At 37.7% G+C, this 27494-nt stretch overlaps 1 protein-coding gene across 1 annotated transcript; it reads right to left on the bottom strand.

Moving 5' to 3' along the window:
- MGAT4D (MGAT4 family member D) lies at positions 1–25588 on the bottom strand. The gene is made up of 11 exons (XM_087816492.1): positions 25440–25588; positions 20848–21006; positions 18125–18262; positions 16802–16935; positions 14118–14164; positions 13051–13164; positions 11273–11348; positions 9850–9964; positions 7511–7641; positions 5506–5613; positions 1–167 (listed from the first exon to the last, which is right to left on the bottom strand). Exons 1-11 carry the CDS (start codon positions 25531–25533, stop codon positions 153–155), a joined length of 1131 nt encoding a protein of 376 aa, XP_087672618.1. The 5' UTR covers positions 25534–25588; the 3' UTR covers positions 1–152.
- Positions 25589–27494: the final 1906 nt, after the last annotated feature.

Genomic DNA, 27494 nt, shown 5'->3' on the forward strand with positions numbered 1-27494 from the left:
GTCCTAATTTTCTAATTTAATACTTTCAAGTTCACTAGTTTGTTCGCCGTTTTTTCTATATACTTTCATTATTACAATGTCTGAAAGATGCCGTTAGAAAGCAGGGTTTCTGAGGTTCCAAGGTATTACAGAGTTTCTTCTTGTTATGGTTATTAGCTTGGTATTTCCTGAAATAAGAATCATAAATCTGTAAATAACATTGCAGTGAACATAGGTGTGCATATATTCTTTCAAATAGAAGCAATCCAAGTGCCCATCAACAGACAAGTGGATTAAAAAAAGCTGTGAAGCTGTGGTACATATATACAATGGGGTTTATTCGGCCATAAACAAGAACACCACCTTAAAAGGGGACATCTGTAATATTTTCAACAATAAAGATAAATTTAAAAAAAGAACTACACTGCGCCCTTTGTGACAGCATGAATGTGCCTAGAGAGAAATAAGTCAGTCAGAGAGAGACAAAGACATACGATTTCACCTACAGTACTTGTGGCATCTAAAGAACAATCTAAATGAACAAACAAAACAGAAACACACTCACAGATACAGAGAACAGACTGATGGTTGCCAGAGGGGAGGGGCGTTGGGGGACTGAGTGAAAAAGGTAAAGGGACTGAGAAGTGCAGATTGGTAGTTACAGAACAGTCATGGGGATGTAAAGTACAGCATTGGAAATACAGTCAATAACATCATCATAATATGTACAGTGCCAGGTGGGTACTGGAAATATCGGGGGGACACTTTGTAAAGTATATGATTGTCTAACCATTATGTTGTACACCTGAAACTAATACAAAATAATATTGAATGTAAACTGTAATTTTAAAAAATTTAAAATTAAACAAATTATAAAACTAACATCTAGAAATAAAATATTAATTCACAAAGATGTAATTATTTTATGACAATTACTTGATAATATCCTTTCATTATTCTGTCCTTTTGACACCATCTCCACTTGTTAAATAGAGAAGATAACTTTATATTGGCAAAAGATATAATTCTTAAGATGTATGAGACAATGTCAGTTTTAATATCGTCATGGTGTTAAAATTATTGAAAGCAGATTTTCATCACTGGGAAATCTGTATTGTTGGATTGTCATTATAGCCAACAAACTGCTGTAAATAAGATACAAATACTTTAAACTCCCATTTTATTTTTATAATTTAAAATATAAAGAAAAGATTTAGGGTAACAACATGAAAATGCAATAAACTTTTAACAGTAATATAGGAAAGAAAATTAGGGACTAAATATAAAGTGAGGACTGGAGAAATTATGCTGCAAATATAACTTAATATAGGTACCACACTGCATATAAAATTAGTTTTGAATTTTATGTTCATCAAAGGGAAAAAACAAAATCACTACAGGCAAAAGGAATCCTGATAATTCTCTGGCAAAGAATATCTTTTTTCTAACTCTAGAGTCTAGGAGAAAATTGTCATATGTAACTTTACATAAGAGAGACACATAAAAACTTTTAACAGTTTTGAAGAAAATGCAAACATTCTATAGATCATTCTTTAATACAAGTCAAGGGGAAAAACTTAGCTAATTCAGTTAAAGCACTTTGATGGGAAGTAACCTTCTACTCCTGCTCCCTCCATCACCTCCAACTATGCTTATCACATTGAGCAACAACAACAAAACAAATGTGTCACAGGCACAGAAGTCATGACTTAACTGAAATTCAAAATTAACTGAAAGCCCGTTATTTTATGTGGCACCCCTACCTCCAACACATTCAAATACTCTGCCCTATGCCCAGTGCACTGCAGTAAAAGGAAAATGACTTTTCATGTATGAGGAAGCACAGGCAAATTATACAGATTCCACTGCTTATCAGCTAATGGAATTTTATTATATTTTGGAATTTTATTATATTTTATTTGAGTTTTCAGAAATTATTAATACTGAAATATTTTAGTTGTTTCTAAAAGAAATTTTTGAAAGTTTATTTATAGACATAGAACATAAAATGATAAAGAACATTTAAATTGAAAATAGGCAAAATTTTAAAATTTCAGAAACAAAAAAATGACCACTAAGGTGAATTTTGTTTTATTAAATTATATTTGAACTACAAGGTAGACGAATAGAAATAAGCTAATTTTTTTCCTGCTTAATAGACTATCTTACATTTAAAAGGAAGTTTTACGAGAAGTGTCGCATAATCTAACTGGCTAGGAAATACATTTTACATAAAAGTTTTTTAAAAAGACTGAAAGAAATGAGTATTAAGGAAAACATAGCAATAAAAGTGATGGTTCTGCATAAGGGGAAAAAAAGGCCTTGATCTCTCCTGGGCCATGTAAGCAAATCTTAGTTTACATAAATAGATGAAAAGTTTTAAAAACTGAAATATCCAAACTCTTGGTTCAAGGTCGTGGGTGGTCAGGCCTCATTGAAATGACAGTAAATGCATAGCAAAGGTGAAACTCCAAACAGCGTAATGAATACAGGGGGGCTCTCAGCCTAGGAGACGTTTCATCAGATTTCTGAGAGAGAGAAATCTAATGGAAGAAGAAGGCCTGACAGAGACGGGGAGAGAAATCTGCACCTAGACACATGGACGGGGCTCCAATGGACATGCCGACTCGGTGGAAGATGGCAGATTCGGTGAAAGAGGGGAGCTAACTGGGGCAAACCCTGGAGAATGGAATGAGCGTCTGTGTCAGGAGCACCCACCGCCCGCACCTGAGCAGCCAGGACTTTATGGCCCAGGCAGCACACACACACCTAGTCCCCTCTAACCAAAGCTGAATGAGCCATCTAACATAACCAGGGCAGGCAGTGTGTCACCTGGGCCCAGGACAAACTTCTCTGTATCCTGGCATGTTGGTGTCCTTTCTATCAAACCACTGGGGAAACAAACACAAAACACAAAATAGCAGCAACCTAGCCACTCAAATATTCTAAAGCATAAATAGTTTGCAAACCAACAAATTCTACCCATGTACCAAAACCTCCCACGAAGCCTCCTTCATTCTTTACATTTTTATTAATAAATATGAGTTTAAGTGCAGTGTGAGGGACAGGGGAAGGGAAGAAAATTTACCCATATTGCCACCACTCAAAACTGACCAATATCAACATTTTCTGTAAGCTCATTACAACTCAGACAACCATGAATCACTAAATATTTTAGAAAGCATGTAACATGACAGAGAAAGATAAAAATAAACAAGCAAACACTGTTAAGAAAATGAAAGGGCAGCCATAGCTGAGAATTGTGGTCAGACTATATACAGGAATATTACAATTCAAAATGAAAAAGGCAAACAAACCAATTTTTTAAATGGGCAAATATCTGAATATACAGTTCACAAATACAATTTCATAAACACATATTTTATTAAAATATATATTTCATTATATTTAGGTGTATATCTTAAATATATGTGTATATCTATAACAAGCACATGAAAAGATGCTCAACATCACTGGTCATTAAAGAAATGCAAATTAAAATCATAATGAGACACTAGGACCTGCTTTTTCTAGAATTTTATGCAAAGTCTTTTGCATCTGGCTTTTTTCACTTAGCTTAATGTGTTAGAGATTCATCCATATTGTTATAGCTATTGATAAAATGACACCTCAAACTCAGATCTATTGTCTCCAAATTCATTGTACATCTACATCTACAGTACACAGCAAAAAAGGAAAAAGAAAAACTGATTCTTCTAAAACAGAATATTATAGTATGTATCAGAAAGTTATGTGCACAAAACTAAAAAATACACAGAAGGATATAAAATAAGATTAGCCAATATCTGATAATTTTCTATATATTTACATCAATTTTTATACTTACCAGTTTATTATTGAAGATTTAACTTTTTAAAAATATTATATAGTCTCGTCATAGATTCTGATCATTTTAAAAGAAGGTGTAATAATTATGTAACTCCTAATAGTACATATCCTGTTAGAAATTTAAAAAATAATTTAAATATAATCACATTTGACATGATTAGACTGTTATTTATTCCTATCTATTTTATGTGGTATGGAGTATAAAAAGGAAAAAGCTAAGATTATGACATCAAAAAATGAGTGATTAGATGTATATTCTACTTAATCTGCTGTGAATTTATAAAGGTAAGGTTAAAATATCATATCTGGCAAATATATATATAAATAGAAAAATATCCCATTTTAATAGTACCAACAAATAGAATGGTATAGATGAATTTCTTTCTGCATCATCTGTGGCTGTTTCATGTTTTTTGATGGTTTTACTTTTTGCATTAAAGATTCATAACAGTTAAATGTTCACTATCTGAAACACTTGTCTTGTTGAACAAACACTTTTTATGCTGAATTCCACCCTGCCTGAGAGCTAATAGCTGACCTTTACTGAGTTCACACTACGTTCCAGGCACTGTCCCAGAGAGCACCGTACAATAAACACAGAGAAAGAGAAGAAAAGGTGGAGACAGGGCAGGTCAGAAATGATGGATGAAATGATGGCAGGATACAGATGTGCTTTCCTCTCAATTCAGCTGACGGAGGATTAAAGCAACCATTCCCTTTGCTGTGTGCAGACAGGTCAACAGTATTTGAAAGACAAGAAATCTGAAGGATCATCTAATTTAAACTCCTTGTTTTATAGGTGAAGAGAGCTCAGAGGAGTGGTAGGCCTTGGCCAACACCATGAACATAGGCTATCCTAAGTAAAAATGAGGTGCTTTGAATCTGAAGTTTTTGCTACTTCTACCAAGATGCCAAGTCAATTGTAAATAATATTGTTTCCAAAAGTGAAGGAAAATTTAAGAATGATTGAAAACAAAACTGCTGAATTTTTGTTCATCTGGTAAATAGCAGCCTGAAATAAGAATGAAAATACATTTGAATTCAGTAATAGGGGCATTTTATTTTTGAAATATTCTTGTATAATTTTGAATATTCAATCAATAAAAATAATAAAATAATTAATTTTATTATGATTTCCAAAACACTTATTAGTCTTAATTCTTTGTGTTTGTGTGTGTGTGTGTGTGTGTGTGTGTGTGTGTGTGCGCGCGTATTTTATCGATTTCAGAGAGAGGAAGGAAGAGGGAGAGAGAGATAGAAACATCAGTGATGAGAGAGTCATTGATCAGCTGCCTCCTGCAAGCCCCTTACCGGGGATTAAGCCCGAAACCCAGGCATGTGCCCGGACGGGGAATCGAATCATGACCTCCTAGTTCAGGGGTCAGTGCTCAACCACTGAGCCATGCTGGCTAGGCATTAGTCTTACTCTTTGAATTGCACAGCTGGAAACAGTGAGGCAAAGAAGTTTACGTAGGCTGGGTTTTTCCAACCACAATAGATAACTTAGGTCTTGTAAAGATGACTGGACTTCACAACATACAGGTGTGGCATAAGATGAATTGTGTCTAAACAACCATATTTTACATCTCTCTCATGTTCTTATCACTTCTTTTCTAAAAATATTTTATATGTACATGAAACATTGTTTCTTTCTCAAATTACATTTCAAAATCTTACTTTTAAATATTGTTCTCTTCCAGGATGTGATGATTGTATGCCCACATGCTGGAAAAGAGAAGGTTTATATCGAATACAAATTTGCTTATTTCGTTCTACACATTCCTCCTGGGGAAAAAGAGAAACAACAATCTTTGGTTAAAACCCAAATATTCCTTTTTATTGCATTTACTAATGGCAAAATTTTTTATTATTATGTTAGTTTTAGCCAGTGGTCTATATTAGTATTTTAAAATTTAAACAAAACATTTAATTCTTAGCTTTTTGCTCATAGGAATAATAGAACAAAAGAGTTGAGCTATAAAATGACTTTAATTAAAGCAAGTATTTTCATGAACTCTGCCTAGAAAACTAGGCTACTGTTGTACCAGGTATCCACCCCTTCCCCCCATCTGCATGAACTATGTTCCAAGATCCCCAGTGGGTGCCTGAAACCACGGATAGCACTAAACCCTGTATATATAGTGTTTATTCCTATACATACATACCTATGATAAAGTTTTATTTATAAATTAGGTACAGTAAGAGATTAACAACAATAACTAATAATAAAATAGAACAATTATAACTATATACTGGAATAAGAGCTACGTGGATGTGGCATTATCAAGTAAAATAAGGGGTACTGGAACACAATACTGTGGCAGCTGATCTCGTAACTGAGCGGGCTCCCACGTGAGCAATGGGAAGGAGGTATACGCAGCGTGGAGATGCTGGACAAAGGGATGACGCGTGTCCTGGGCGGGACGGATCTGGATGGCGCAAGATTTCATCACACTACCCAGAACAGCGTGCAATTTAAGACTTATGAATTGGTTATTTTTGGAATTTTCCATTTAGTATTTTTAGACTGTGGTTGACCTTGGATAACTAAAACTGTGAAAATTAAAACCACAAATAAGGGAGGGGGACACTGTATAATTTTCCTCTCCCTTTCTCTTTATTCAAAATGTAAATAAACTTTTCAGCATTTTCTTATCTACCTATTTTCCTCGGTCTACATTACTCTCTCTCTTCCCGTATTCATTCATTCCTATGCTAAATTACACCAGTCTCATCTCTTCTTAAACAGTAAAAAGTGTAAGATTAAAACAAAGAGCCGATATTATACTTAATGAAAAATGATTTGGAAAATCTCCTTAAAAATAAAAATAAGATGACCTGTGGCATCACTCCTATTAAAAATAAACATTTGAAATTATTCTGATTGCTATCTGAAAATTATTTTATATACTGTACCTATAGAAAATTCATTAAAATACATCTCCAATTTATATACATAATAATTTTTAAAATTGCAGGCTTACTTAAATGCATTTCCACTCAGTACTGACAGGTAGACTAATCTCTCCTTCCAGTTCTGTCATCTTTTTCTTCATGTATTTTGCAGCTCTGTTGTTAGATGCACACTTTTAGGATGGTTACATCATCTCAGTGATTTGACCCTTTTATCAGTATATAGTATCTTTCTTGATCCCTGGTTAATTTTTTTTTTTGCTCTGAAGTCTACTTTGATACTAATATAGCTGCTACAGGTTTCCTTTTATTGGTGTCTGCATGGAATATCCGTTTCCATCTTTAACCTATCTATAGCATTATATTTGAACTGAGTATACACAGCAATTAACTGCATAGTGTTTTTTTAATCCATTCTGATAAACTGTCTCTTAATTGGTACATCTTGACTATTTATATTTATTTGATGTAAATATTGATATGTGTATTTACATCAATTGTATTGTCTACCACTGTCTACAACTGTCTATCATTGCATTATGGAGGTTTTTCTGTTTGTTCACCGTTTACTGTCTCTGTTTCCACTCATCCACTTTAGCCTCTCATTACTTTATTTACTAGGTAGAACTGTCAGTAAAAATTTATAATATTAGAATTTAAAAATTGATGCACTAGTCAGATTTGGTTTGGTAAATGAATTTTAGGTAATTATTAGACAGATGGTATTTTTCTAAAATATTTGGTATTTACAAAGTAAAGACATACTCACAGGAGTTTCTCCTGGGTTACACATCTTCACCTGAAAAATGTCCCCCAAGAGCAAGTCTATGGGTTTGTCTTTGTAGAACATTAAAAAAAAACGTATGAAGTCAGTTAAGTCCTCCGATTTAAACAGCTTTCCTGAGGAGAGAAAATGAACAAATCCAAATAACTCTTGGATATTTATACTTATATAACCTTTGTATATAGTTCATTCTATTAGCTTGGGGGGAAAAGCAAAAAATTATTTAAAATGAACCTATCTTATGCCCTGGCTGGGTGGCTCAGCAGGGTGAAGCATCATCTCACACACCGAAAGGCTGTGGGTTTGGTCCCTGGTTTGGCACATTGGGAGGCAACCAACCCATGTTTCTCTCTCCCCCCTGCTTTCTCTCTCCCTTTCTCTCTCTAAGCATACCCTCAGGTGAGGATTTTTAAAAAATTAACATATCTTATTCCTTAAAAATAAAATTTAAGCATTAATATAGTTGGAGGACAATAAAGGAAAAAAATCTATCAGCCTAAATATTAAGGTTTGCCACTTCTTAGGGGCAGGGAAAGGTGTGAAACAGGTTTAGAATGGTGAATACTCTCGGAAAACCAACATTGATAACTAATTAAAGAATCAACTGTCTGCCTGGCCAGTGTTGCTCAGTGGTTGTGTCGACCTTTGATCCAGGAGATCTCCGTTCAATTCCCAGTCAGGGCACAAGCTCAGGCTGCGGGCGTGCAGGAGGCAGCCGACCAAGGACTCATCATTGACGTTTCTATCTCTCTCCCTCTCCCTTCCTTTCTCTGAAATCAATAAAGATATATTTAAAAAAACAAACAAAAAAAACAACAAAACAAAATCAACTGTCTAAATCAAGTGAAAGCTAAGTAAGTAAAACTGAAAGTACAGGAGCTATAATTTTACTTAATTGGCCAGAAACTGTGATTTGTAACCTGACTTTTATAAACTTTATCAGTCTACCACGGTTTTGTACTTGTAGTACTTAATTTTGATCAATAGACAGTATTTTAATATTTGAGCATTGTTTTATAAGAATGTTATTATTCTTTTATACTTATGATTCTTAAAAACTTGCTATATTTTAAAGTATGATTTCATTATATCCAACTACTTTTTCCTAATGCATTGCATTTTAATTTTAAAATGAAGTTGAAAGTATAAGATTCAGGGAAACACCCCCTTTAGAGTCAATAGTGTCATACAGCTAACCATTTAGTAAGCGTGATAGCAGATGTGAGCCGGCGCGTTTTGCACTAGCACTCGAGTCTATCTGGGTCACAAAGTCAAATGCAGCTAAGTATTATATAGTAACCAAAGCAAGGGATTTACTGATGGAAAGAGCTGATTTAGTATTTACGTTTTCCTTAACTTCTGTTATGTAGCGCTTGCTTATGCAGCAGGAAGAAGCAATGAACTAAATGAACAGAAAGCAAGGTGCTGACAGTTTTAACCTCTAGTTTTGAGGACAAAAATGTAAGGAACAGGAAGAGGCTTATCACATTACCACTTATGTAAATTTTAAACAGGTACAAACACAATCAACACCAAATATTGTACATGGATATATGTATGTTTATGATATTTTGAACATATTAGAGTGAAAATTTATTAGAGGAGTGGGAGGAAGTGGGAGTAGGGATTGGGCATAAAACAAAAAAATAAAATGAGAGGGCTCCTGCTTGAAACAATGGAAGCAGGTGCTACAAAGAGCTTGGTGATTCAACTTGCCCCCTAGCAGAAGGAAGGGAGGGGTAGAGGGAGGGAGGGAGGGAAGAAAGGAAAGGTCTATAGAAAAGTTGTAAAACAAAAAAAATCCCATCGTGAGCACAATTTTAGGAACTTCTCTGTAGTGGGTCTAATTCACATATTTTTATTATTTTTATAATATGTCAGCTTTGGGATATGGGAAATTGCAGGAACTTTGGAGTACAATAGTCCTAAGTTAAAATTCTTTTATCTACAACTGTTTTTCTTTGTGTTTCAGTATTTGTCTATGTAAAATCAAGGTAAGTTCATCTTAGTCACTGAGCTAGAGTGGGTGCCAGACCCACAGCAAGCATTTAACCAGGGGTAGCTACCTTATGTTTTTATAACACGTGAGCATATATATCAATAGGCTTATTTATATTGTCCATCCAGAAACAAATTTGGTTTAAAAATATGTTTTTGGAAATTCAGATCCTTGAATCTGATTTTACTGTTAAAGTAATTGGATCTTTGTAGAAATCATGTCATTCCTTTCCATTTAGTAGCAAACTCTTTGATAAGTTCTTAAGAATTTTTAAGGTTATCATGTACTAAAAAGCTGGACCCCACAAAATTGATCCATTGCTTACCTATGAATCCAAGAACTGAAAACTCAATATAAAACCAACTATTTTGAGTGACACTATGTACGAAATCTGTGATTTTGGTAAAGTACATCTTTTTAGCTATGATATCATCTTCTAGCTGGAAAAAAAAACAAAACCAAAAAGGCATTAGTACCTTTGATGCTTCCATTGAATAATTTATATTATCTTGAAAACTGAAAATACTTTCAATAGACTACACTGAAAAATGTTTTTATGAGGTAATACTTTTGTTTTTAGTTCAGTTCACCGAGGGTATTTACTGTTAGTCAATTTTCATTTTCTGATTCCAAGACCAGGGATTATCTATTTCTTTCCTAAATACTAACTTGTAACATTCACTCTAAGTCCTCTTTGGAGGAGTTTACTTATCTGAATCCGGTTTTAGCCTCACAAATACTTCAGTCTCTAGCTCAAGGCTGACTGGCTCTTGCTGCCATGCAGGGAGATGACGGAAGGGCCGTGTGCTCTCATCTACAACCGCTGCTTAGGGTGACGGCCAGTAAGCAAGCCCCAAAACAGTTCTCCATGGGGGGAGGGAGGACTAGATTTTTCTTTTTAAATTTAATACATATTATGCAAAACCTCCCGGCTCAGAGGGCCTCCTGAATGATTTAACAGAAGAATGTGGAAGTCCTCAGGCACATCACCAGAGCACAAAATAGAACTGTGTTGTTTCTAAGAGAACACAGGCTGGATGTCACGTTTCAATTTAATCGTCACTAACTAGGAATCAAAAAGGGTTTTTATTTTCTTCCAATAAAAGAGAAGGCATTGCTTCAGGCCTTCTTCTAACTCTCTCTGTTCTCCAATGATATTCTTCAAGCTCTCCTCATAACTGCAGTGTCTCATGTAATGAGTATACACTTACTGTTGGGAAACATAACAATATGCAGGAACTCTGGGGGTACAAACAATATATTTCATAAACACAGCATAAGCACTGCAGAACTATACTAATAAATCTGGGGCAATGTAGGGCAGCAGTGATAAGCACACACTGACATATAATACGTGCTCAAATTATGTTTATTTAACTCAGTAAACTTGTGGGCAGAGAAATGTAGGCAGAACAACTTCTACTTTTTTCTAATTTGGTATTAAATTCTTTTCTGTTTGCTTCAGGTAACTATAATTTCTTCTGTTAATAGTGATCCAAGCAAGAAGACTGATATATAATATATAATCAGTTTTAAGCTTCCTTTTGGTATTTTAACACCTTGCTGACCAGCTACTTTGAGCCATAACTTGCCTGTGAGGCCAGCTACTTATATATTAATATAGTGAGTATTTTCTATTTTCTGAGTACAAAGTAAGGTGAAGGAATACAATGAGGAAGGAAAGAATAAAAGGAGAGAAGAAGAACATAATACTTCTACTTTAAATTATATTTATACCAAGGTCATACCTGTAAATAATACATGGCCTTGGGTTGGGCGTACAGCATCAAAAAACAAAAATCCAATACTTGTTTGATTCGCCAACTAAAGATAAGTAGTAAAATCTGTTAATTTTGTATTATTATTTAATTTTTGCTTATAAGTGCACTTCAGTGATTAAAAATACATAAACTTTTTTTTTCACTTTGCTAATATAGAGCACAATCTACATTAAATAAAATTGAAGATGTTATCTAAAAAGTTATACTCAAAAGTTTCCCATCTTTATTCAGTGGACAAAGTCTGCCATTGCTAAACTAGGAGAAGCATACTCTATTAATTTAACATTTGGGTTTGTTAAATTTTGATCTATATGATAGTTAGCATTCTTTCTTAAGTCTTGTTCAAATGGAAGTATGAAGAAACTTTATTCTGACGTAATACTAAGCTGGTACTAGGCCAGGTCCTGCAGGTACAAAGGGAATACACAATGCTGTTCTTGCCCTTCTGAGTCCCACAATCTAGCAAGAAAGATAGAAAAATAATAAAATTAGAACTATAAAAGAGCTATATAGAGATATGACCACGATGATTTACAGTAAGACGGGGAGAGAGGATCAGAAGGTTGTAGGGCGTTCCGTGTAGAGGACAGTCCTGCAAAGGCACAGACTGTGTGAAACAGCAGGCCCCTTGGGTAGAGGGCACAGAGAGCTGATGGAAGAGAAGCTAATGATGGGAAATTTGGCAGAAACCAGCTCAGGAAGGATCTTTCATGACATGCAGGAAACTGCACGGGATCTCATATGAAAAGACTCTTCTGCCTACAGTGTGGAAAATGAATTGGAGGAAAGGTTAGGCTAGGCTAGGGTTAGGGTGAGCAAACAGATCTGGAATGGCCTGAACTAAGTCCGAGGCAGAGAAATGGGGATGAGAGGGATAATGCGGAGAGAGATTTAAAAAGAGAAGTGATGATAAAGACATAAAGGGCAAAGGAAAAACAATCCAGAGGGACTCTAAAAACTGGGCATAATGTGGGCCATTAATTTAAAGCAAACAAAACCCTTAAAAGATTTCTAGATTCTGAAATACCATTTATTATTTTAAAACAAAACAGAATAAGTTTACTGGGATAAGATCTCTTTCTGAATTCTGACATGTCTTTTGCTCTAATAGGTTTTAAAGAACTCAATTGTTACATTTCTTATAATAGCTACCACATTTATAACCAAACAATAATAATCCTTTATATCCAGAACTTTTAATTTTTCAAAATTTTTGCATAAATCCTGTATTTTATTCTTACAATGACTTTTCCAAATATGTAATGTAGATTTTATGATACACACTAGAAAGTTGAGGAAGCCAAGGAAAAAAAGGGGGGAGCTAGATTACCTGCCGAGGAACCTAGAATGATCAGTAAATAGAAAAACTGGGTCTAGAATCGAGGTGTAATGATTTATAACCCTAGGCTTTTCCCCCCTTCGTTATGCTTTTGCTAATGACTGCCTGTAAACATGAACATAGAGTCAGTGATGTGCTGGTGGTGTTTAACAACTGTCTCTCTGTGTGGGAGAGGGAGTGAGCTCTGATTTGTAGTTTTTGCCCATTTCTGTGGTGTAAATGCTCTCCTGATTTCATGTTACTGACTGATGTCACTGAACAGAGAGTTGGGAAATGATGCACATAGTCAGCTCTTGCAAGTCAATAGGAGCTGGCTGTATTTGAAATAGGATCTATTAGATGCTGATTCCAACACTTCATCAAATGAAGTTAGTTGTTTAAGGATACAGTTTTCTAAATGTCATACCTATCCAGTTTTTTTGAGTCCTCAGTTGATTGCTTGGCATGTAATATGTCTGGATAAAAAAAGGCAGGTATTGAAATGACCTCTAAGGATCCAGACTTCACTTGCCTTTTGAATCTACAAATAGAAGTAAATGGAGGCTTGTAATTGAATATTTGATATACCAAAATAAAATGAAATATTTAAAAAGAATTTCCTTATGCATGTCCACATAATATTTCAATTTGAATTACTTCACATGTTGATACATGATATCAATGTCATAAAACTAATACTGTTTAGCCAAAGTATTTCTTTTATAAATTAGAAACAGACATATTGAAAAATTAAAATACACAAATCCCACATTCCGGGAATTACTTATATTTCCAAAAATCCAGATGCTCCCCTTTTGGCCTTTCTGCCTTCCCAGGCAATCTATTTGCCAAGCATTCCCTTCCCCCTTTTGTCTGCCTGAAGAATATCTACTTACACCCTTAGACTCGCTCAGTTGTTACCTTCTCAAGAAAGCGGTTCTTGACATCTGCAGGTAAAGTAAAATGCGCCCTACTCTGTATGTTTTCATATTGCCCTGGCCCCCACCACAGTAACGCTAAGCCCTGGTGACTTGGTTCTTGCCAGTTTTACTGCCCACTGGACCACAGAGGTTGGAAGGCGCGGCCCACTCGGCAGCGCCCTGCTCGATACATAGCTTCCCACTGGCTCAGCAGTGCTCGCATCTCCCGGGCTGCATACAGCAGATTGTAAGCGGAAGCAGCGAGAGTAGCTTCACACGGTAAAAAACACAAGAATGTTTCAAAGATAAGCCAGTGGCTTCTCACACGGACAATGGATTCCATCGGGAGTAGATTTTTTTCAACAATTTGAAAAATACGGATTTCAATAGCTAGATAACCTACACAATTGGAGGAAATTATAAACTGTACTGCACCATGCTCAGAAGAAACTATAGGTTCTTTCTGCCAGGTGCACATTAGAAAGAACACAAATCACAATAAAACGACTGGCAGAAAAAATAGGAGAGAAAAAGTACAGAACAGCCCGTTGACAACGTATCCGACAGTACTTACGTTTTTGTAATCATGTCAACAACAGATTTCAAATAATCTTCATTACTCTAAAAATGAGAAAAATATTTTACTGAAACTAAGTATGCCTCATACTTTTACTGATACAGGCTTGCTACATATAAATCTAGTTCATGTCATTATGTCCTAATCATTTCTCATGTTTTCACTTTCTATATAAGAATTTAAAATATCCATGTGTCTAAAAGATCTGACTTGAATCCGGAAAATATTTCATTCTCCCTTTTCACAATATGAAATATCACTACATGCTATTTACACTTAAAAATTAGTGGTATACAAAAGCTATGTGTCTTAGACAGTTTTGCCCTAAAAATCAGATGGCCTATTTCAAAGAGCTGCTGTTTTTGAAGATATCTTCATTTTATATGAGTATTATATGATAATAAGCTTATTTCAAAATCATTCCACATTTTTCCAGACAGTATTACTCAGCTTAAGTCCCAAATTTTCTTCCATCAACAAACTTTGTGTACCTACTCTTAATTGAACATTGGGCTTAGGTTAGATGACAGGCTCATTTGTAAACAGCTTTCGGTGGTGTGCTTTCTCAGAGGACTTTTTAACATATCTAATGGCATTTACAAGATGTAGCCTTGGGGCCCATAAGCATTCCCAATATACAATTCTGAAAATATTTTGAATAATGACAGTTCTAGTGTCAAATCTGAGTTCTCCGGAAAGCAATTCTGAATGTATACAGTTAGGTTGTTTGTTAAAAATAGCAGTCATGATGCAAATAATGCTATCATAGTACTTAAGGTTCTTATGACAACCATAAATGGAATCACCAGCTATTTGTTTCATGCTGAAGCATATTGTACTTTAAACATACTACTGAAGTTACACTTCTTAAGCATTCTATATTCCATTTTAAAATTTGCCCCGTGTTTTATTACTGGTCTAAACATTTTAGGCAGAGGTGCATTGTGTCAGCAGCAAATAAACAAAGATTGTAATATGTAACACAAAAAAAGAGACAAAACATTTCAGAGATCAAGTATATGCTTCCAATACTAAGATACTGAATTTGGGGAGAAGGATTGCTTAATCTTTTATTTATGTTTTCCCATTAGTTCTTCTGTTGCTTGTTTTGTTTATAGTTTTCTGTATTCAAAGACACATTTATCATAAAAAACTTAAAAAATAAGAGAAAAGAACAGAGGACAACAAAGATCCCTTTAATTCCCAACATCCAGAGATAACTATTATATTTTATAATTACTTGTAAATATAAACTTATATTTATTTATATATAGTTTTTGTATATGACTAATTTTTAAATATAAACCATCATATCATTCCAAGATTTATTCTCTTTTTTTCTTTTTGCATTTCATAGAATTGTATTTCCTTCCTTCCTTCCTTCCTTCCTTCCTTCCTTCCTTCCTTCCTTCCTTCCTTCCTTCCTTCCTTCCTTCCTTCCTTCATCATAATTTGCACAAATAATATGTTAAGCAGGATGCTTTATAACTTTTTGCACTCAACAATATGATTTGGACATTGTTTTATGTCAGTGAATGATATTCATTCTTTCAATGGCTACAGATCACTGCAGTGCAGACATGAATACTCAATCTGCCACTTAGAGATATTTGGGTTATTTCCAATATTTTGGTTTTATATCACTAAAAATCCTTGAAATAATTACTTATTGAACACTTAAACTATGTCCCACACATCATTCTAAAGATTTTAAATAAATTAGCTAATGTAATTGCCAAAACAGCCCTGTGTGTGACTAAGGTAATATTATCATCACTATTTTACCGGTAAGAAAAGTGAAGCACAGAGAAGTAACTAGTTCAAGTTCACCAGCCAGGAAGCAAAGAAGCCGGCATTTGAACGCTGGCAATCTAGATCCAGAGCCTGTGTTCTCAACTACCATACCAGTTTGCCATAGTTTTATCATTTTGAAATTCTTGCCCAACTACCTTCTTAGGATAACTTCCAAGAATTGAGATTTCTGAGACAAAAGATATATACATTTTAAATTTTATGCATGTCGCCAAATTCCCCTCCCAAAGGCATTTAGTGCTAATATTTAGACAGTACATTATCATTTTATATAGCACCACAAGACAGAAAACTTGGGGGCCATTAGAGAGATGAATCTGCTCTATTAATCACTAGACAAGTTACTTAAACTCATTTCTTCATCTGTAAAATCAGGAGAGTACTACCTCCTTTACAGAGATGTAATGCAGGTTATAAATAATGTGTATAAAAATTGTCCACAATCCTTCAAATATAGGAAGGAGTCCCACAATTAGTAGTTATTATGTAATATAAATTATCTCTTGATTCGTATACCAACCTTTTACTGGGCAGGTTTTAGTACTATAACATCAATTTTAATGTTCTGTTCGTAAATATAATTTCCATACCACATAGTATGCAGGGCTCCTAGTTACATATTTAACAATGCAACCTTATTTCTCCACATGGAAATATGATATTTAGATTAACATTTTTTATTGTTCAAAATATTACATAGATTGGCATATTTAATTCCTTTTCGATAGTGTCAAAAAAGTATTAAATACATTGTCTGCTATCCACTAAAGGGCATCTGTGAATTACTTTTTTAAATTTAAGAAAACAAATGTGCAATGACACAGTGATTAGCATGGGAGCCCGGAGGGCGAGGCGTCCCTCGTACGTACATCGGCGACGGAGACGATCACCACAGAGTCCTTCTCCTCGGAGACGGTCATCCTGGACAGCAGCGAGGTCAGCGTCTGCTTCAGGTAGCTATTGTTCTGTCTCTTCACGGTGGAAATGCCCAGCGCGAAAGACACTGCAGACCCCCGAGCATGCAATCGCCATTTCAAACCATGGAGAAAAATACAATTTAGTATTAATATCTATGTTTACTTCCAGGTTTGGGTTAGTTGTGCGGTCACAGAAATAGTGCTGGAAACCGTATTACAGAAGTAATCCGAACCACTGTTAGATTTTTATCATATTCCATTTTCTGCTTAGGGAAATACCTATTTGCAGCAGGTGGTTAGGAAAAGCATTAAATGGATCCCAGGCGCTCCCATGGTGGACAGTGGCAGTGCAGTGGGAAAGAAAACGAACCGCTCTCCATTAATTATAGTGTCATCCAACTGGGTACACAACACATTGGCTGCGTCTCTACTTTTCTTCCTAAGGAGACACTAGAACCCCAATTAGGAAAAATACTATGAAATAATTTCATTTGTAAAAAAATGCGTGAATTTCCAAATGATCTGATGGAATAACTCCATGTTCCTAAGTGACTTTTATTGCCCAGTGATGACAGAAGCACTGGGAGAACAGACATGTCATCCTAAATAGATACCAGGATTCTCTGCCCAAGGCAGCCACAGACAGCGAGTGAGAGATGAACACGGCTGTGGTCCAACAAAACCATACCTGAAACAGGCAGGTTCAGCCTGGAGGCTATGGTTTGCTGACCCCTGGGCCAGAGGGACTCACTCCTTGGAATAATTGAGGTTTGTGAGAAAGGCAAGCTTCTGAGAGTCGGCTAACGTCCCTCTTCTAACTCAAATGCTTTTTCTCTTCTTCTGTGCCTGGTGAGCGTGAACTCACCCCTCAAGGCTTAGCTCAGTTGTCACTTCTATAAAGCTTTTGCAGACGTTGGTCCCCATAAAGATGGGAAATAAGAAGATAAGCAGATGAGAATAGCTTTATCAAAACCAAGGGAGAAAAAGAGTTACCAAGTACTGAGCAGATGATTAACATATGTTTGACTTGTACTGACTTATTTTCAAAGCATTGGTATTAAAACTGAATTTGAATTCAAGTCACCAAATATTTATTAAACAACTTTTTCTGCCAGACAATACACTGATTTCTGGTGATCCAAATTGGTGCCAGACGGGCTGGTGACTTAAATATAAAGCTGAGCATCATTTTAATGGATTACATTTTAAAACTTAAAAGCATGTCCCCAAAGATCAAAATATCTGTATTTGATTTTCCAATTCTAATTTTCTTACCGCCTGTTTTCTCTTTGCCAATGATCACATCAGGATAAATTCTGCCTACTTTCCTTAGATGAGGGAAAAAGAACTTTAAGACTTCGAATGTATTAGGCACTGTTTCATTCTGATCCAGTGTACTCGCTTTCTTCTCAACTAAGAGAGAGAAAATAGGGCTTCTGAGCTCATGACTATAGAGGTCTTTCTCTCTCTGGTACAGTTTTTTAAAAAGAGGGTTAATAAATTAATTCACAGATTAAATTAGTATTCACATGCAAAATACTAATAAATTTAAATTATCATAAATCTACAAAATATAACTCAAAAATTGATTCATATTTATTTAAAAAGTAACACAGCAGGTCCTCCAATAACGTCATGTTCATGTCCTTTCGTTAACTTTTTTGCGATGCCATAGGAACTTAACTCTTGTTTGTTTATTTATTTATTATATCTTCATTGATTTCAGAGAGAGGAAGGGAGAGGGAAAGAGAGAAAGAAACATCAATGATGAGAGAGTCATTGATCGGCTGCCTCCTGCACGCCCCCCGACTGGGGATGGAGCCTGCAACCCGGGCATGTGCCCTGACTGGGGACTGAACCCCGATCTCTTGGATCCTAGGTTGACAATCAGCCGCTGAGCCACACCCGGCTGGGCTTCACTCTTGCTTATATCAATTAGCATATGGTAAAATTGGTTTCCTTAGGCATCATTTACCTTGAAGTCCTAGAACCTACAGGTGACGTTAAGTGAGAGCTTCCGGTATTTAATTTAAATCCAGCACTATGAGCTACACAACCAGAGGCTAATAGAACTGTCAATTCCCAATGAAGGAATTATAACTGAAACATACTATAAAGAAATATAACTGAAAATATTTCCAAATCACATATCCCAATGTTTTGCTACTTTGATTAAATCATATCATTAAAGTTTGTATCCTTATCATTTATTTTGTAACCCCCTCAATATTTATGACTCCATTCATACCATTCATTTAAATTTACCTCTACAATTTTGAAAATGAACAAAATTGGAGGACTCACCGTACCTAATTTAAATTCATAATACATAATATGTTCATCAAGGCAGTGTGGTATTATAGAAAAAAATAGATACATAGACAAATGGAACAGACTAGAAAAGTCTAAAAATAGATCCACACAAATACGGTAGATTGATTTTTTTTTAAATGGTGCAAAGGCAATTCAATGCGGAAAGGACAGCTTTTTTGACAAATGGTGCAAGAACACTTGGACATCCACAGAAAAAAGACTGAGCCTTAACCTATACTTCACACCATTTATAAAAATCAACTCAAAGGTTTCATAGACCTAAAATGTAAAAACACACATGAAAGAAAATAAAAACACACATGAAAGAAAATCCTCGTGACTCTTCAGGAGTTCTTAGATACAACATCAAATGCATAATATATTTAAAAATTTAATAAACTGGACTTCATCAAAATTAAAATATTTGCTTTCTGAAGGACACCATTAGGAGGTGAAAAGGCAAGCCACAGACTGGGAGAAAGTATTTCTAAATCATATATCCATCCGATATATATCCAGGATATATGAAAAACTCTCAAAACTCTACAAAAAGAAAACAAACCACCCAATTTTTCTTTAAATGTGCAAAAAATTTGATCAGACATTTTACAAAGAAGATATATGGATGGAAAATACGCACATAAAAATGTTCGCCATCATCACACTATGATGATGACACCGTGACATCAGAATGGCTGTAATAAACGGGAGGGACTGGAACTCTCCCACAATTGCTGCAAGGAATGCAAAGCGGCACAGCCACTCCGGAAAACAGGTTGGCAGATTCTTACAAAGTTAAACATATACTGACCCTATGCCCATTAATTCTAGGTATTTATCCTAAAGAAATAAAAATTCAAACAAAAAACCTGGACACAAAAAACCAACCCAAACGTCCCTCAGCTGGTGAGATGAACTGTCCATCACACACCCATACAACGGAATGCTGCTCAGCGATAAAAAAGCAGCAAACAACTGGTCACACGACGCTTGGATGAATCTACACTCAGTGAAAGAGGCCAGTCTCAAAGGGTTACACAGCGTGCGATTCCATTTGTGCAGCATCTGGGAAAACGGAAAACTACAAAGGGAGAAGCACACGGCAGGGCTTTTCATCCTGAAATAAAGGGGAACCACTGAAGGCTGATATATGAGATGGGACAGTCTTCGCTTTTCCTACAGTGAGGCTAGGCAGGTGGGGACATGACTGGAGAGAGAGAGAAAAATAGGAGCATGTGAGCAGTCATTCAGATGAAGCATGAAGGTGGCCTGACCTGGGCAGTAGAGACGGTGACGGGAAGATAGGGACAGACTGGTGAGGTATATAGGGTTATGCATCAACGGGGCTGCTCACTGACTGACATGGAAGTATGAATCTGGGAGGAAAAGCAAGGAGTCAGAGATGATGCGCAGGTTTCTGGGTGCGTCTGCTGCATGCATCGCGGATGGTGGTACACTTCACAGAGATTAGAAACACAGAAAAACCATCTTCCAGGTAAAGACGAGAGGCAGTGGATCAGTGGTGTCTCTTACCATGATGTTTTTCCATGTCTGACAATAAAAGAACGAGTACTGACTTAATTATATTTATTGGGGAGAAATGTCCTAAAATCAGAACGCATAAAATCTAAATTCCCAAACACAAAACATGAAACAAACCACCACAAAACAAAAGCAACACAAACCTAGTTTTACAGGTGCATTGCCTCTCTTTCTAAAGTCATCCTTCATTTTACTCAAGGCATCTCTCAGCTCTTGGCGATTTCTTTCAATTTTGTTTTTTAAACTTAGAATATTTTCTTTAAACTCCACAATATGGTTTCTACAATTAATTAACTGGTTATCTGCAAAGAAAACATATGTATTTGTTTATATATGTAGTAATGGTATCATACAATTTTCATAATATAAAACAAAAATGTAAAATATATGCTTCAATGTAGCTATATATCTAGCACCAAATGTGTGTAGTATACATAGTGCTATATACATATTGTGTTTATATGTTCATAAAAGACTGGAAAAAAGAATGAAATGTTAAACATAGTAATATCTGGAAGGTGCATTATCAGATTTGTAATGAGAGGGAAGAACCAATTGAGCCAGAAAATTCACTTCTAAGAAATTATCTAAAGAAAATGACCAGAAACATGTACAGATTTGGCTCTAAGGACGCTCAACATAGGCAGCATTATTTATCATTTCAAGAAAATCAGAAACAACCTAAGTATCTAACAATGGAAATGTGCTAAATGGGTTACAGTTCTGGTGGCTCTGGCGTTAAATCACGTATAACTGAATCTCGGTTTTGCCACGGACTGTTTGTGTGGCTTGGGCAAGAGGTATAATTTTTATGGGCCTTTGTTTCTTCATATATCAGACCCCCTGCCTCAGAGTTGTTGTAAAGATGCAATTTGATAATGCATGCAAATCACGTGGCAAAGCACATCAAAACTGCTTTGGCAAATGTCTAATAAATATTGTTTACTGATGGACTATTCTTTATTCATTTATCAATGGAATACTATGCAGCTATGAAAAATATTTAACAACATAAAAGCAACTGTGATGCTTATGAGGTTTCCAAATACAAGGCAAACATTTGGCTATATGACTTTGAAGTTCAAGGGAGCAATTAGGGCTGATATTATAGATTTGAGAGCAAAAGTCTTGCAATGCACTTATAAAAGGGGCAAGACAACATAGTGATAGACTAGTGTCCAGTCTTACCTGGGGATGTTTACTTCATCCCTGCCTTGGCTCACCAGCCTTAGCCTTGGGCAGAGGGTTCAGTCTTTGAAATCCAGCAGGGTGCATTATTGAATGAATGGACTTGCCAGCACAGGAGCTGATTTAAGAGATTCTAAAACAGAACTATGCTTCATCAAAAGAACTGCAACCACTCCAGATAAATCTTGAATATCCACATAGTAGATACTAGTTGGGGATACTCACAAACTTAAATGGGGATGTATTTTAACCAGTATAACCTTACGTTACCGTGGTTCCCAGGGTAACACTCTCTTTGCAAAATGTATCACGTGTTTGGAGCTGATATATCTAGGGTGATGCAATGTATCTGGGCCAATGTAAGTCAGCCCCCGAGGAATCACTTTGGTAAACATGAAAAGAAAGTGTTTTCTCTAGAGGAAGTAGTATTTGCAGAAACAACCATACAGAAATGTTAAAGGACATAATCTCTAGTCTTAGATCTGCTTCTTATACATTCTTACTCAATAATTCAACTCATCAATATTCTATTTAAATTATTTATATTACTTGCATATTCACACAGGTATTTTGTGAGGATGAAGTGTTATAAACTATATAGCAGAGTTCGAAATAAATGACACTTTGATGTTTTGAGTCAGTTGTGATGAAATTGTGAAAACAAACACTAGTCCACCTGCACAATGGGCCAATGTGACTTCCACCCATAAACAAGGTGAGGTCCTGAGAACCATGGACCTTTGCTTCTCACAGCAAGGGACCAGTAGAAATAAAATGCAAGCCAAATTTGTAAGTATACATTTTCTACAAGCCACATTAAAAAAGGTAAAAAGAAACAAGTGAGAGTAATTAATAATATATTTAACTTAATACAATATATCTAAAATATTTTTCCAATATGTAATCAACATAAAAAGTAATTAATGAAACAGTTTACATTCTTTTTTTGTACTAAGAATTTTATCTTTATTTTTAAATTAAGAATGTGGTCTCTATTTTTTAAAATTATTTTTATATGTTTTTAATTGATTTTAGAGCAATAGTAAGGGAGAGGGAGAGAAACATCTATGAAAGAGAGAAACATTGATCAGGTGCCCCCTGCACACCCCCTACTGGGGATCGAGCCCACAACCCGGGCATGTGTCCTGACCAGGAATGGAACAGGGACCTCTGGGTGCATGGAAAGATGCTCAACCAACAAACAAGCCACACCGGCCAGGGTGTGTGCTAAGTATTTTAAATCCTGTGTGTATTTTACACTTATAGAACATCTTAATTCAGATGCTAAATTAACAGTTATAGTAAAATGTAGCAAGATGTATTCCTATCAAAACAATAACATTTTGCTTAATGGAGAACTATTTTGCACTGCTTTCATTTTTAAATGTAAATTTAGATAAACTTAAAATAGATTAAAATTCAGTTCCTTGGTTGCACACACTATACTTCAAGTGCTCAGTAGCCACCCGAGGAGGAGCCACCATACTAGACAGCACAGGTCTATGACACCAGCTGTAAGCGTGTTAAAAATGCAGTATCTCAGGCCTCACCGGGGAACCTACTGAGTCAGGATCTGCGTTTTAATAAGATTCACAGGAGACTGGGATGTGTGTTAAAATTTGAGAAGCACTGTTAATAGACCTTTAATAGTTTCATCTTTCTCATCATTGACTTTACTATATAGTTCAGGTCTTTAATGCCTCTCACTGCACTATTATTATAACTGCCTCTTAATTGGTCTCTCACCTCCAATCCACAATTAATCTTCTGGAAACTCTGCTCAAGGACTTTAAAAGGTTCCCTAAATGTTGGCTGAGTAAAGTCCAACGGACTTGCCTTAGTATTCAATGTCCTATACAATATGGCCATGCCCTAACTTTTCCACCTTATTTCATTCACTAAACACCTCCAGTAAGGAGAAGCATGCTGAGATATTCAATTCTTTCTTCCACTGAATATGTATCATGTGCCACTCACTGTGCTATGTGATAGGTAAACAAACATGGATAAAGTCAGGTTCGTGCTCTATATTAACTAACAATCAGGCTGGCAAGGGATGAGGGAAAGGAGCATAAATTTGAACAGCTAAGTATAACAGAATTGTCAAAGTGGAATTATCCTCAAAGCGCACAGGCAAAGGCAGACAGGAATGGTGAAGAGCCCACTAGCCCTTGGATCCCGGGCTCTGCTGACTATACCTGGGAGCTCTCTCTTCACCAGTTCTGCTCCAGGGTACGTTGTAGGCACATTCCCACAGGGTCAGATACCTTGGTGATTATATATGGTCCCCAACTTGGATGGGGAGGAGGGTGCTTTCCCTCCACCAAGGAAATAAAGACAGAGACCCCCAAAAATTCACTCATAAAGTTTGGGTGCCCCCAGATGAGCACTCTCTCTGGGGCTGGGTAACATCTCTGCCCTGAAAATTGCTGAGGTGCTGGGCCTACAAAGTGTCTCATGCTGCCAGATGCAAAGGGGCAGGAGAGAGGGAGAGAAATTACTAAGTCCAAAGGAAGTCTTCGAGGCAGCCTGCAGGTATGCAACCGTGAGGGGCCGAGATGCTGTTCACTGTGGCTCAAAAGAACGGTGCTTTTGTTTCCTTCCCACAGTCAGAAAAGTGGGATTGCTGGACCCCGTGGTAGTTCTATAACTAAGTTTTCCAGGAACCCCCATACTGTTTTTCACAGCGGCTGCACCAACTTGCATTCCCACCATCGGTGGTCATCCTTTACTCCAAGTCCTCACCAACACTTATTTCCCATCTTTTTGAAAGATAGAACCCAGGAAACCAAAGTTAAATCTAAATCGCAGGTAAACAGTTTTTCAGTATCCCATGGTATCCCATGCAATTTTTACACGAAAAGCTTACCGTTTGTCTGAAATTCAAGTTTAACTGGGCAACCGCTGCGTTTATTGACTAAATTGGCAACCCCATGGACCACACACTAAAACCTTGGTGTGTTTCAAAGTGGTAAACGCCAGCCGGATGGTCCGTGTGGGAAAGTCCAGATGCCAAACCAGTGCTCTCAGTGCCGGCCGGGTCTCCCCAGGTCCCGTCCCAGTCCAGCTCCCCAGGAACCACGCGCGGGAGCCGCGCCCCAACGAGGCAAGGTGTTGGCCGCCTGGTGGGAGTTCTTGGGAGTCCGGCGTTCAGGGTTCTGGAAATTTTGGATTTGGGGTGGGGGTGGGGTGGGGGGCAGCTGGGCACAGACCGGGCCCTGGAACCTATGGCGGGAAAAGGCAGACGCGGCGCCCAGCAGAGCCCGAGCCCCGCGGCCGCTGCGGTAGCGCGTGCGCCCGGCGGTCACGGGCGCGGGGACCGCCCGCAGCGTCCGTTACAGCCCAACGGGCGGCTGGATGCGGGCGCGGCGGCTACATCTCTACGGACCCTACCAGGAGCGCGGGAGGCCCCGCCAGGGCCCTACGTCGCCAGCACCCCTTCTCTCCGACCCCCCAGCAGCCAAGCAATCCAGAGGCCCCCCAAGCCAAGGAGGCCCCGAAAGTGGGAGGGAGAAGCACCCCCCGCCCCCCTGACCCCGGCGCTTACTGGTTTGAGTCATCTTGGAGATGCAGAAACAAGAGAAGCCGAAGAGCGTGGCCGCGACGAGCGCCAACAGCAAGTTCACCCGCTTGGCCGCCATGGGGCCGGCCGCGGGGCGCAGCGGGCGGCGCGCCCGGAGGAAGCGGCGCGCAGGGCCCAGGGCGCCGGGCAGCGCGCAGCACGCGAGCGCCTGCGCCCCTCCCCACGGCGCCCCTGCGACCCCGCCGCCGCTTGGGGCGCCCTCGCCCGAGAGATCGGGCGCCCCTCGCCCCGTGTGCGCCTCGGCGCTTACAGCCCAAAGCGCGGCGGCGCCGCTGGCGGTTAAAGGACGCGCGCTGCGGGAGGGCGCCCGCTGCCTGGCGCGCGGGGTGGGGGCGGGAGCTCTTTTCCTGCAGTAGTGACTTTTTTTTTTTTTTTTTTAATTTTATTGTTGAAAATATTGCAGATCTCCCTCTTAATCCCCCCATTGGTCCCCTCCACCAGGCATGTGCCAGGATCTAGGCTAAACAGTTTCCTTCCATGATCTCTCTAAGTCCTCAATACATCCCAATTTTTTTTTTTTAAGTATAAAAAGAAGATAACAATATTATCTACTAATATGGTATTAATATCTCCATTTTACCTTGAAAAAATAAAACTGAGCCATTGTGAAATCAGCAAGTTGCCTCAGGTTGCAGAGCTGGAAACGGTACCTCAAATCTTCTACATAGATTTAAAAGCAGAAAAAAAATTCCAACAGAAAATATGTATCTTGACTTTCAGATTGTTAGCCTTAAGTGGTAGCCGTCAGGCGTCAAAATGACTTAAACTGCTTAGATTTCTGTGTGGGAGCTGACCAACCCCAGACCTTCCGTTTAATCCCCTCACCTTTCAGTTCTTTTATTTGTTGGTATCTCCTCTCCAGGAAAGGAGCAGGGAGTCAACATTTGTGAGAGAGAAAATTATGTATAGGATGACCAGCGCCCTAGGGAGGTTTGCTGAGCTTTGCCAGGTTCAGGGTACCTGTTCCTCAGACCTTCAGCCAAGGCTGGGAAATACTAGGTGGCCTTCAATAGGGCGAGAGTCTCTCTCGTCTCCTTAAACGTGGTTTTCTATTTGGGTTCCCCACTCTGATCACTCTACTGTTAGGTGAGGCTCACCAGCAGTGCCTGGTAAAACGGATTCTACTTCAAACCAGCATTGCTCCACCCACCGGGCTGGTTTCGGGCCCTTTGAGGGAGAAAGATTTGAACGTCTGCCAGCCTGAGGATGTCATTACAAGCTATTTTCTCATGAGCTAATGGCCAGGAGTTGTGGCCTTCAGCTGAGCAGTGACCCAGCCAGCTCCCCAAACAGGGACCCGAGAGAAATAAATATATCAAATTTTTTCTCCTTCATCCCATCAGACTCTTGACAGTCTTCACTTTGGCTAAGCTCTGCGGGAAGCCAGAAAGCAAGGAAATCCAGCATGATGTACTGCTAGAGCATACAGACCTGCCTCCTGGGCTATGGAGCGGAATAGAGAAAGATATAGGCTAGATTGAGGTGGGGAAAGGAAGCTATTCAGCACAAAGTTATCTCCAAAATCAATATTGCGTTGTTTTCCTACTTGAGCTCGTTTCGCATTTTCAGCTGTCTTTGAGAATCAAAAAAAGCACTTTGCTCTCACACCTTAACATTTCTGAAGTCAGTATGTCTTCCAATTGATTTTTACATTTTATGAAATGATATCTTCTTCTTTTGTCTCTTTTCCAAAGAAAGGAAAAACCAAAACCTGTTAGTCAGCCAATGGCTCTGCCTATGAGTCAGCCAGAACACGATATTTATTGAGCACCTACTGTGTGCCTTTCACTGAATAGGTGCTGGAGATACAAATAGTCACCTGCTGGTTCTTGGCTCCACCTTCTCCTTGATGCTCAGACATGAACTGCATCCCCCCCACCTCCAACTCATATTCCTGCCTATCAAAGGTAGTCAAGATTCAGCTGAAATGCCACTTCCTCCACGAACCCTTCATTGGTCTCCATCCACAAAGGAATCTCTGTCTTCTATGAACTCTTGTAACACTCAGATCCTCTCTCA

This window comes from Miniopterus natalensis, chromosome 4 (genome assembly GCF_054644295.1).
Source record: "Miniopterus natalensis isolate mMinNat1 chromosome 4, mMinNat1.hap1, whole genome shotgun sequence".
NCBI classification, from domain to species: Eukaryota; Metazoa; Chordata; class Mammalia; order Chiroptera; family Miniopteridae; genus Miniopterus; species Miniopterus natalensis.